Source organism: Carex rostrata, chromosome 2, assembly GCF_964058835.1.
Source record: "Carex rostrata chromosome 2, lpCarRost1.2, whole genome shotgun sequence".
NCBI classification, from domain to species: domain Eukaryota; kingdom Viridiplantae; phylum Streptophyta; class Magnoliopsida; order Poales; family Cyperaceae; genus Carex; species Carex rostrata.
The window spans coordinates 16,832,913-16,844,839 of NC_135919.1; the positions used below are offsets into that span (position 1 = coordinate 16,832,913).

At 35.8% G+C, this 11,927-nt stretch overlaps 2 protein-coding genes across 2 annotated transcripts; both read left to right on the forward strand.

Moving 5' to 3' along the window:
* Positions 1-528: 528 nt before the first annotated feature.
* PARC6 (plastid division protein) lies at positions 529-7,472 on the forward strand. The gene is made up of 12 exons (XM_078294665.1): positions 529-1,034; positions 1,377-1,490; positions 1,594-1,728; positions 1,862-1,966; positions 2,063-2,185; positions 2,844-3,212; positions 3,586-3,681; positions 3,771-3,899; positions 4,365-4,430; positions 5,032-5,712; positions 6,270-6,460; positions 6,886-7,472. Exons 1-12 carry the CDS (start codon positions 759-761, stop codon positions 6,968-6,970), a joined length of 2,370 nt encoding a protein of 789 aa, XP_078150791.1. The 5' UTR covers positions 529-758; the 3' UTR covers positions 6,971-7,472.
* A 938-nt stretch (positions 7,473-8,410) lies between these two features.
* LOC144546074 (uncharacterized) lies at positions 8,411-10,548 on the forward strand. Its single transcript, XM_078294614.1, has one exon. The coding sequence runs from the start codon at positions 8,492-8,494 to the stop codon at positions 10,097-10,099; it is 1,608 nt and encodes a 535-aa protein (XP_078150740.1). The 5' UTR covers positions 8,411-8,491; the 3' UTR covers positions 10,100-10,548.
* The last annotated feature ends 1,379 nt before the right edge of the window (positions 10,549-11,927 follow it).

Below are 11,927 nucleotides of genomic sequence, written 5' to 3' on the forward strand. Positions count from 1 at the left end.
ATAATAATGGATTATGGATCAAATATCATTTTTCAAAATAGGTATGTTGAAATGCGTGGATCGATTTGTGTACTAGATTTATATCTCCGCTTTCAAAGTTCAAATAATTAATCTGAATCCGTTAAATATTATTATTATATGAAAATATATTGGAGATCAAATTTTATATATTTTTTTTAAATTCTTATACTATATTTTATGTAGGTAGAATATCACTATTCTTAGATGGTCCAAAATTTTTAGGTCAAGTGATTTTCTAGTTGCCTAAAAAGAATAGTAATATAGTTTCAAAAAAATATAAAATGTGATATTCAAGTATATATTTATATGATAATAATGTTTAAGGATTTGGATTGATTATTTAGACTTAACAAAAATTTGAATCCAATCCTTATATAATTAATGGATTATGGATTACAAATCTTTTTTTAAAATAGGTAAAGGAAAAGAATAACAAAGTTATTGCGCCTATAAACTTGAAAATAAAGAAAAAACACTCTAATTTTTCATTTTTCTCAGTCTCTCCGGTGACCGCTTGAGGGTGAAGCCTCCACTTTTTTCTAGTCGCATTTCTTCTCCCTCTCTTTTCTTTCTGCTTCTTTTCCTTTCCTTTTGTCCTTTTACTATCTCTCCGTTTTCAATTGCTATAACGGATCTTTAAGCCCAATCGCTAACCCCACTCCCACTCCCACCCGTTAGCCATTCCACTGCAAAGCACATATCTGACGGAGGAGACCTAGCTTGGGTCTTCTCTCGCCATGTCGCTAGCTCACATTGTGATCGGATCGTCTCCAACGCGTTGTTGTTGCTTCCGCAACGGGTCGACTGGAGAGAAGCGGAGAGCTCATACCCAAGCGGACGTGGCATCTAGAGTGGGGAAAGGCAGAGGGAATCTTCACTTTGAGGGGAAATTGGGGAACAATTGCAAAAATGTTGCTGGATTGGCTTTGTCGAAGGTCAATGGGGTAGTAAGCACAGTCGAAAATGGACAGCTTACTACTTCTACTGTAGAAATTCCAGTCACTTGCTATCAGGTTAGTAATTAGTATCCGTTTCTGCTAGTTTTGGTACGACTTCTAATTTCGATTTTCTCTCGATTAAGTACATAATAAAGATAGGCTGTTCGTACCTGATTATAGTTACAAATATGCAATATATCGATTGGATTCATTTTCTAATGTTTATGATAAGGAATCTACTAATCTGAAGTAGTTATCCAGCAATGTATTCATTCAAGATCAATATCTGGAAAATTCTGTAAAAAAAATGAAGATGAAGTGCGGCAATGCCAATTCGCCCATACCTATACATGTCAACCAAACTAAGAGCAAGAGTAAATCATAGATATTTGTGCATTTATCTGAACAATTACACAGATTTTAGGTGTTTCTGAGAAAGCTGAGAAGGATGAGATCGTTAAAACTGTAATGGAACTGAAAAATTCAGAAATCGAGGAAGGATACACGGCGGACCTGCCTGCTACACGGCAGGTCTGATTTAGAGATTCAAATTTGTAATTATGTGAAAAGGCTAACTCTTCAACAGAAATTTCATGAAAGTAAAATGTCATCTTATTTTGTTAATTTTCTTTAGGATTTATTGATGGATGTGAGGGATAAACTTCTTTTCGAGCAGGAGTATGCTGGTAATAAGAAGGAAAATATTCAACCAAGAACCCTATGCATTCCATGGGCTTGGTTACCTGCTTCTTTGTGCATTTTACAGGAGGTACCTTATGCACGACAGTTCTAACATTTACAAAAGGAGAACTCTACAAGAAGAATTACTATATATACCTAGAGCAATACAATTGACCTTTTCTTGTGTAATGTTCTTTCTTATGTGGCATTGTATAATGCAGGTAGGAGAAGCTAAATTAGTACTGGACATTGGGCATGCAGCTCTACAGAGGCGTGATTCAAAACCGTACATTCATGACATTCTTCTCTCGATGGCATTATCTGAAGTATGGAATAAAAGGAAAAAAAAGCAATGGATGATTTTTTTTTATTAATCTTTTGCAGGGATCTGACAGATGAGCCTTTTTCATCTCTTTCTGTAGTGCTCAATTGCGAAGATTGGATTTGAGAGAAAGAAAGTTTCTGAAGCTTTTGAGGCTTTAGCCCAGGCTCAACATCTTTTAAGGGGCAAAAACTCTTTGGCGAAAATACCCCTTCTTAGACAGGCAATTGATTCTTATGTACCTTGATTTTGCTTTTTCTCATCTTCTTTTCCAAATATCTAGTAGTTAACATGTGTATCCTACTGACATCATTAGTGGTTAAACAGCACTTCCAAAAACTTCTACTTTTGTTTCTAGGTGTTACACTAGTTCTTTTGAAGTCGAGTAAATAATAATAGTAACTAACAAAAAGTTCGCTTCAGTACACCACTTTTTGAGAAGAACAATATTAAAATTGATTTCAGTCATTTGATTAACCAAGGGCAATATGGAAAAAAAAAAATTCCCAGCTTTGACTTTTTTGGTAGCAAATCTTGTAGATCGGATTGTAATAATTGAGAGCTAGACATAGGTGGGGTCTGTTGGACCCAGTTTATATTCTCTCTGGTGATTTCAAAGATTTAAAATGTCTTCATTGCCCCTAGACATAAACTTTCTAATTTAGTTATTACTGTCCGATGCAATTAATATGGACTGTGCAAAAACCTTTTAGTATACTGGATTATTCTCAACTAACAAAGGGATGAATAGACTTGAGAAGCTAAGCCAATTTAGACACCCCAGAGACACAGATCAGATTTAAATGCAAAGAAACAAAAAATAATGAACAGAAAAGGTAAAAAGTCTGTCTATGCAAAACAAAAGTATTGCGTGGTTTCAGATTGAAGAATCACTAGAGGAGTTTGCGCCAGCATGCACTCTAGAGCTGCTTGCCCTGACCCCAACATCAGATAAAAGTGAAAGAAGAAGAGGTGCCATGGGGGCATTGCGTGAGTTACTTAGGCAAGGACTTGATGCCGATCCGTCATGCCAGGTTCAGGACTGGTCATACTTCTTTCGCCAGGCCTTGAGCCGGCTCACAGCCAATGAAATAGTTGAGCTCCTTTATTGGGATACTTTGGCAGTGACTCGAAAGAATAGGAAGTCACTTGAGTCACAGACACAGCGGACTGTGATCGACTTTGATTGTTTTTACCTAGCGATGCTGGCACACATCGCGTTTGGGTTTTCAACTCGTCGGGCTGATATGGTAACATCCTTCTGTTTTTTAATGTTTTATTTTCGTTAATATTGTTGCCCTTTAATTCAATTTTTCATGCGGTACTTGAGTATTTTTGTAAAATGTGCTGGGTACTAATGTGCCCAGCTTGAGTGCACAAGTACTATTTAGCTGGTGTCAGAAGAATTAATGCTATTTGGTTATCTTACATTGGCCACAAGTTAATGTTTGAGCCTCAATTACATCAATACAATCACAAAAGAAAGGTACCTAAACCAGATCAAATTCAGATCAAACTTGTGATATGTCATAAATATTGGCCAGTTCTGAACTTTGTAATACTTTGAAATGGACTAGCCAAAGTGCATTTAAATAAGTAATTCTTATCTCTACACTCTGACAGATCAGTAAAGGAAAAACCATTTGTGAGTGCCTTGTCTCATGTGAGGGCGTTGATTTGAAATTTGAAGGATCTCTATGCTCATTCCTTCTCGGGCAGGTAAATTTGAGTTAATTTACCCTAAAAATTGTTGCTAAAAAGGTTAATCAAAATAAATTAAGCTCTGCTGGTGTAACTGTTATACTCAGGAATCTGCTTCAGTGGCATTTGAAAAGCTTCTGCAGCTTAACACCAATGGAAACAGCACAAATCCAAAGAGCTTTGAACAAGACAAGTTTAAGGCAGACAAGGGAAAAGAATCTATAAACCACTCATTGGTATGTTCACTTACTAATGAAATTCTTTCCCTTATGCGACAACAACAACAACCAAGCCTTTAGTCCCAAACAAGTTGGTTAGGCTAGAAATGAAACCCAACAGGAGTCACCAAACAAGAAATTATTTCCCTTATACGGGGACAAAAATTGTTTCTATGTTTGTTACTTTAAGTGGATATAATTACCTTAGAATGTACAGTAACAACCTATTATCATTCATATTTTGTTGCTGATTTCACATAATTTCTTCCAATTTCAAAGCAACAAATTTATACTGATACCGGATAAAGCAATCCTGGATAATTTAAAAACTCACTGTTATTTCAATTATTTAGGCAGATATAACCTCCTCTTAATTAATTCTTCTTCTTAACAATCTGCTCAATGTTCTAGACGAGACATTATTGGTAATAAGCTGTTGAATTTTTTTGTCAAGTACCTTACGATGGGAAGTGTATTTCCCAGGAATTGTGGTTAAAAGATTCAGTGCTCTCTCTCTTTCCAGACACTCGAGATTGCTCTCTCTCCCTGGTTAGTGTTTCTTTTTATCTCCTTTTTTGACTAAATTAGTGTTACTTGAGGTTTTCTAAATTAATGTCTTTTAAATCTATTATATGTTATGTACTTTAAATAAATGCCACAACACTATGCTTAGGAAGGGACCTAGAAGGCAAATTGCCTCTGGGATGTATCATCAGGCTTGTGACTATCATTATAGGTGGTGGCTAGTTTAGTTCGCTGTGTATAATGTTTTTCAAATTCTGTGTTCTACCAAATAGGGGGTTGTGGACAATGCTTCCTATCTAATGTCAAATTTAGTATTCCAAAATGTCGAGCATTTCATCGCCTACAACTTAGATCGTGTAATTATTGTAACAATATTTTAATTTATGAGTCTTTGACAAATCATATTAATCCAAAGATTTTAAGTGTATATGTGCAAAATTTACTACTTCGTAGTAAATTATTGTAATTAGATTGTGTAATTATTGTAAGAACATTTTACTTCATGAGTCTTTGGCAATTCATATTAATCCAAAGATTTTAAGGGTATGTGTGCAAAATTTGCTCCATCGTAGTTTGGTACGCCCACAGATTTCTTTCAATGGTTTTTTAAGATAGCAACTTTCAGGCTGATTACTTTGGAGGCCCGAGAAGAATCCTAAACAACACACCAAACTTCGGGGCAGTAAAGGTTGCTTCTTCCCCATTTGACCCTTTATCTGAGAAAAGAATCGCAGAAAAAGCCTCTTTTCATCCGATATCCATTAAGCATCTTGGAGAAGCTGTGAAGCAACTCGCACCAGCTAGCCTGGAGAAGTTGCCAGCTAGTGTGGCTCCATCTCCTACTCTTGTTAAGAGAAACCCTGAGTTACAACCAATGGTTGATTGGTTAGGTGCGGTCCAAAAGCTTGCTTATAGCACACTATTGGGGTGTGTTATTTTCGCTGGATTTAAGATATTAGGTGGGCAATTTGGCCGTGCCAAACTGACTAAGTTCCCAATTAAGCACCAATATGGGAACTCTACCACCTCTGTGTCTGTTACCTCACCTTCATCCATTAGCAGTAATGTGTGGAATCGGTTGGGGAAGGTGGCAGCAATTCTCAGTATAAAATCGAACCAAAATCGGCAGAATTTTGGTACTGATGGGAAGTTTGAAGATCTCTTAATGTGTCGAAAGAGAGAGATGGCAGTTGAGGAAGCAGAAGAGTTGATTAAGCTATGGCAAGACGTAAAGGCTGAAGCGCTGGGCCCACGTCACCAGATCAGCCCGCTCCCATCGGTTCTTGACGAATCAATGCTTGAAAAGGTAAAATCAGAATTCTTACCTATTATATCTCATTGGTTCTGGATGAATTTATAATTTGTAAGATTAAAATAGATGCCTTGCCAATTATATTTTTGGTGAGCTGTTTCAAGTAACAGATAGTTGAGTTAATGGCAAACAATTCATCAGCTGTTGATTGAAGTCGTTGGGTAAAGTTAGTATGGATCTGGGTCAAATTATGTGAATATTACTTGGCATCAGCTATATTAAAATGGAAACCTGACATCCTCGTTCAATGCATTCTTTTAGATACACAGTATGGTTCAATTACGCATTCACAGTTGATAAGACTATATCTGGGATCGATAACATGAGTTCATGCATACTTCCACCTATTGATTTATCAGGATTTGGACCTGAATGCCCTTCTTTTCTATAAAAGAAATCCCAACCAAGTGAACAAAGATTAAATGGGGGATCAAACCATTTACTTATGATCTGAATATGCCAGTAACATTATAGTTACGTCACATCTAACTGTAACTTCATTTAATTAAACACTTTATCTTCTTTATTTCTTTTAACAATTTTAATGGCAGTGGAAAGAGATTGCTATTCTGGCAAAAGAAGAGTCTATATATTGGAGAATTGTTCTGGTCAGAGCGTCAGTGCTCCATGCTGAGATAATATCAGGTGATATTGGCCCAGAGACAGCCGAGATTGAGGCATTGATTGAAGAAGCAGCCGAGCTAATTGATGATTCTGAGCCTGACAAAGCAAGCTATTACAGGTAATTTAAATGGAATGCTGTCCTATTTCAATTAGGTTATTTTGATAATTAGCTCTCATTTTTCTCACATATTCGCTAGCAGCACCAACAATGTAAAAATTATAACAAATAGTCGGGGTTTTGGGCTTTTTTGGAAGTACATAGACAACTGTGTGGGCATTTTGTTAACTGTTTACTATTCTGCCCCTATCATTCATAGCAGGCTTTTGATTTTTAAGCTGAAACTGAACTGAAAGCCATGTTCATTTTAACTTGGTTTAATAGTTAAATGGAACTTGCAAGTAATTCATGGGAAATATTGGTATTATTTGCAAATATGATGTTTTTTTTTGTTGTTTGCAGAATTTATTAATTATTAGTTTATTATCGTTGCGCAACAATGGTTAACTAACATTTTAAATATCTGCTAATTGCTACAAATGCAGTACATACAAAGTCCGATACATGTTGAAAAGACAGGCTGATAGATCTTGGAGAATATGTCTCGGCACTGTTGAGAATTTGGAATAACTCTTTTTTGGATCAACTGACAATATGTTGAAGTACAGAAGAAACATACAATAAGTGAATTCTTCGCCTAGGCAAAGAGATATAGAGTTGACTAGCGGTTTCTGCTTTCTCCAAAACCTTGTTTTGTTTTCTCTAGGGAGCTTGTGGATATACCTCTGCTGACGACTTCAACTACTTTAGGGAGTTCTTTGATTGGTGCTTTAGATAGACTGACCAGCATACCTTTTTTTTCTTTCTTTTGGAGGGGGGTTGTAGAATTTTGCAGCCCTGTTGTGCAGCCTTGTTGAATCTTGTTGGACTGTGTTTCAAAGGAACCTGTTACTGTTCTGTAATATGTTCTTTTGGTGTCAGTTGACCTAGTTTGTTCATACTTAGATTGATGTTCATGCTGATCTTTTAATTTTTTTTTTTTTAATTCAGTTGCGACATTTATATTTCAGTTGGCCTGGTACAATGTTTGTTATTAATGTTTTTTAAACAATAAAGGTTATATTTTAAGTCCTATAATCATCAAAATTGACTAGATATTACAGTTTACATGTTTGTGAATTGTTTTGCAGAAATTAAGAATATACATACAACACATTACGCATTGCTAATTCACTTGCAGTATATTGTGTTTGTTTATTGATATTTTAATTAATAGACATTTTATTTTTAAGTGCTATAATTATTAAAACTGACAGATTTATACTAAATTGCTAAATTATATCTGACGTCTCTTATTTATTACTGTATTGATTTCAACGTGTTTAAAACTCTTTCGCACTATACAATATATAAAAAGTTTCAGTAAACTACAAGGGCGGAAGCAAGGCATGGCGTCGGCTCTAGTTTATTAGAAACTTTTGAATAGATCTTAATTATTATTTCAGTTTGAATAGTTGAAATCAAATATAATTTCATATTAATAAAAGAAATGGGAATTTATTTGGCAATACATTAATACAGTAATAAATAATTTGTAATTAAATCTAATTTTTAAAATATAATCTATACACTATTTATATTTATATGATGCAAATAAAATTAATATGATGGAATTTCATATAAGTTTACCATTCATTAAATGACTTAAAACTTATTACGGTCTATATTTGAAGGTATTTAATAAAACTAAAACCAGAGTTATATAATATTTAATACAGAATTAATCTATAAATTTAATAAGTATTATTTCCTAATTTTTTATTTTATTTTTGTAAAAATATATTATTAAGATTGTAAAATATTGACTGTCATCCAAAAAGTTTCAAAGTATTGACTGTACTCGAATTCGCATCCTCTGAGATATCTCAAACTTTGAGTTTTTTCAGGACAATCTCAACTGTTCAATACGTTCTGCACAAATCTTAAAGCAAAACTAATACTGCCCCTGCGCTATCGCGTTGGTCACGCAAAAGTTGAGATATCTCAGAGGATATCTGGTCGGCTGCTCGGCCCTGGGCCTGGCTCTCCGATGGAATCCGTTTAGTAGAGAGACCATTTCCCAATCACTACCAATTTGCTCTCCCCCCTCGGATGTCAACAGCTAAATGGGCCAATCTCCTCCGATTGGGCCCCGCCGCCATCCACACTGCTCTCCGCTCCATCAATTCTTTCTCCGGCATCCTTCTCCGTAACCAATCGGCCACCCACTCCGCCCATCTCCGCCTCCGCCGCCTCGACGTGTATGACTACCACAAACTCATGCAAGTATTCTCCCAATGCAACGACTGCGATTCCGTGATCCGCGTCCTCCGTCGCATGAAGAACACCAATTGCAGCCCCGACGTCTACTGCTATACCGCTGCCATGAAGTCCCTCGCCTCCTGCAGCCGCCCTTGGGATGCCATCGCCATGTTCCACGAGATGATCGACAGTGGCGTCACTCCTACTCTTTATTGTTATACTCTCCTGATCAAGATCTATTCGTGTCACCTACAGCAGTTCGATTCGGCATTTGCAGTGTTGAATTTGATGTCGGATCAAGGATGTGAGCCGAATGTTGTTACTTATTCAACTCTGATCACTGGGCTATGTAAGGCAGGGAGGATAGAGGATGCACTCAATCTGTTTGATGATATGCTCCAGAGGGGCTGTTTCCCCAATGCACATACTTATGCACCTATATTGAGAGCTTTTTGCTCAGAAGGACGAATTCAGGAGGCAAAGGAGTTGATTGAGTCGATGTCAACTAATGGTTGCCAGCCTGATGTTGTCATTTACAATATTTTGGTTTATGGTCTTTGTAAAATTGGCGATTTTGATGAGGTTGAGAGGGTGATTAGTGCAAGTAAAGAAAATGGGTGGGAGCCAGATGCAGTTACTTATAGTACTTATATTGCCGGTCTTTGTCATGCTGGCGAAGCCCAGGAAGCTTTATGGCAATTAGAGGGTATGGTACAGAAAGGTTTTAAACCAACAACTATAGGTCTGAATATTCTTCTAGAAGGTATTGGCCGAGAAATGAATGTTTCCACTAGTCGGGTTCTGTTGGAAACATGTGGATATCTAGGTTTTGATGTGGATATAGTAAGCTATAATACAGTTATGAGCCAACTATGTGATATGGAGAGATGGGTTGATGTTTTAAATTTGTTTGTTGATTTGTTTAAGAAGGGTCTACAACCAGATACTTACACATTTAATATTTTAATTCTTTGCCTCTGCAAAGAAGGTGATTTTGGCATGGTCAAGTCAGTTTGCAAGTTTAATGGGTTTGTGCCTGACTTAGTTACTTGTGACATTTTATTGCGCGAGTTTTACGTGTCACGTGAAGTAAGGGAGCTCAAATTTGTATTTGACTATCTTAAAAGAGGTGACATTGTCCCTAACATGTTATTTTATGGTACCATTGTTGATTGCCTTTGTAAGAGTGGGAGGATATTTGAGGCAGTGACTTTAGTTAGGGATATTGATAATGGGTACCCGGCATATCCAGTATCACGGTTAACATATTGGCTGGTTAGGATGCAAAAGATTGGAGATGTAGTGATGCTTATTGAAGAGATGTTGAAGAAGGGTTTGGTTTTGGAAAGCCGAATTTTTAATCAAATGATCAGGGCCTTTTGTCGTAAGGGGTTTTGTGGGACCACTAATATCTCGCAAGTAGAATATTTGCTTGATAGAATGCTTGGAACCAGCTGATAGTTTGTAATTTCATTTGAAGTGGGGAATGTAATTTGGTTTTGCCCACTAGCCAGGCATGTCTATTTGCAAAGAAACAAGTTGTGCTGCTCTAGTTGAGGTATGTGGTTTTTTGTTGAGGCAATTCAAATTCAAAAACGTGATTTACAGCAGGACGAAAGGTCTGAATCTCCTTGATTTTCGGGATTTCTGTGAATAAAGATTATCTTGCAAGAAATTTGCAAGTGGAGACTCCTTAACCTCTTCTATGTTTTCGAAGTTTAGGAGTGTAGCAACATGAACCTCAGGAATTCTACATGTAATTTGTTCATTTATTGAGACACTGTTGTCTTGTATTGATTCAATCTCAATAAACTAATCATTTTTTCCTCTTGTGAATATTTTTGTAATCAAGAAGTTGCCATACATAATTGGCCAGAGAGGTAACAAATGAGTCGAATTACTTTTCATCACGGGTGAGCTTGTAAAAGGATCAGTACAGTTCTTATCTCAAAATAACCATATGAATCCCAATTACTGTGAGAAATGTTGTAACAGTCGTAACAGTCGAATTATACTGGTAGACATTGCTATATGGTACGGTTCTTGTCTCAAAATAACCATTTGAATCTCAATTACCTAAGAAATGCTACAAAAAGTGGAATTATACTGGCAAACCTTGCTATATAATTTGATTTTTTTTTCTGATATCAATTGTTATGACCCGAGTGGCTATGTGCGGAACATTGTACCTTTTGATGATATGTTGGGGTTTTAGAGATGCAATTCTTGGCATTTTCATGTGAACCAGTTTTTTTCATTACAATTGTAATCATCATAGACTGATTCATAAAACGTGTAAAACAACAAACTTTAGATTTTGTGTCTATTTTCCAACGCATTTGAAATTATGTATATTGGACTTGTAATAAGAAAGTTATTATTAACATAGTTAGCAAAGGAGAAAGGAGAGGTAGCACAATTGGCTAGGAAAATATCCTAGAATTGTTATATTCAACGATTCTCCCTCATTAATCTTGATAGCTACTACCAAGTTTTAAAAAAAAAAAAAAAAAAAAAAAAACATAGTTAGCAAAGATTTGAAAACAGGAATTCAAAATTTCTAATTTCCTACAAAGTTTTAAAAATAAATTCAGAAAATTTGCTAAATTCCTTCATAGTTTTTCAAATTCTAGTGTATCAAATAGGCCATCATTTGAAACACTTTACAAATTACAAAAGATAAATTTTCACGTATTCCTTATAAAAGCTTCAAAAATATTTTTTTCTTCCTCCAAAATTCATAATATCATATTTATCTTACTAATAAAAACTTTGATATTTACATATCATCATCTTTTATATTCAAATTAACTATAAACTCGGTCTTCTCATTTTGCCCTCGTGGAATATAAAAATAATAATTGTAAAACAAGACCTCTCATCTGTTAGCAGTAGCAGTGGCATGTAAGCATTAGCATTCAAAACCTATTTAGGTACCGTGTCTCTCTACCTATAAATGTTCTGACATGTTACAAGAGCTTAAGCAGTCTTGTATCTCTCTAATTTGGAGTGCGTATCCTCTGAGAAATCTCATATTTTGCGTGACTGACGTGTCCGGTGCCTATTCGGGGATAGCGCAGGGAGCCAATATTATTTGAGCTTTGAGATTTGTGCATAATGTATTTGAACGGTTGAAATTTTCCAAAAAGTCACGCAAAATATGAGATATGTCAGAGATGCGAATTCTCTAATTTGTGGATAATTTAAGAACTTTTCAGTTGTCATTCAACACAATTCTTTTATCTTCATAGTATTGCTTTGGCGTCAATCATTTTGGGCAGTCAAT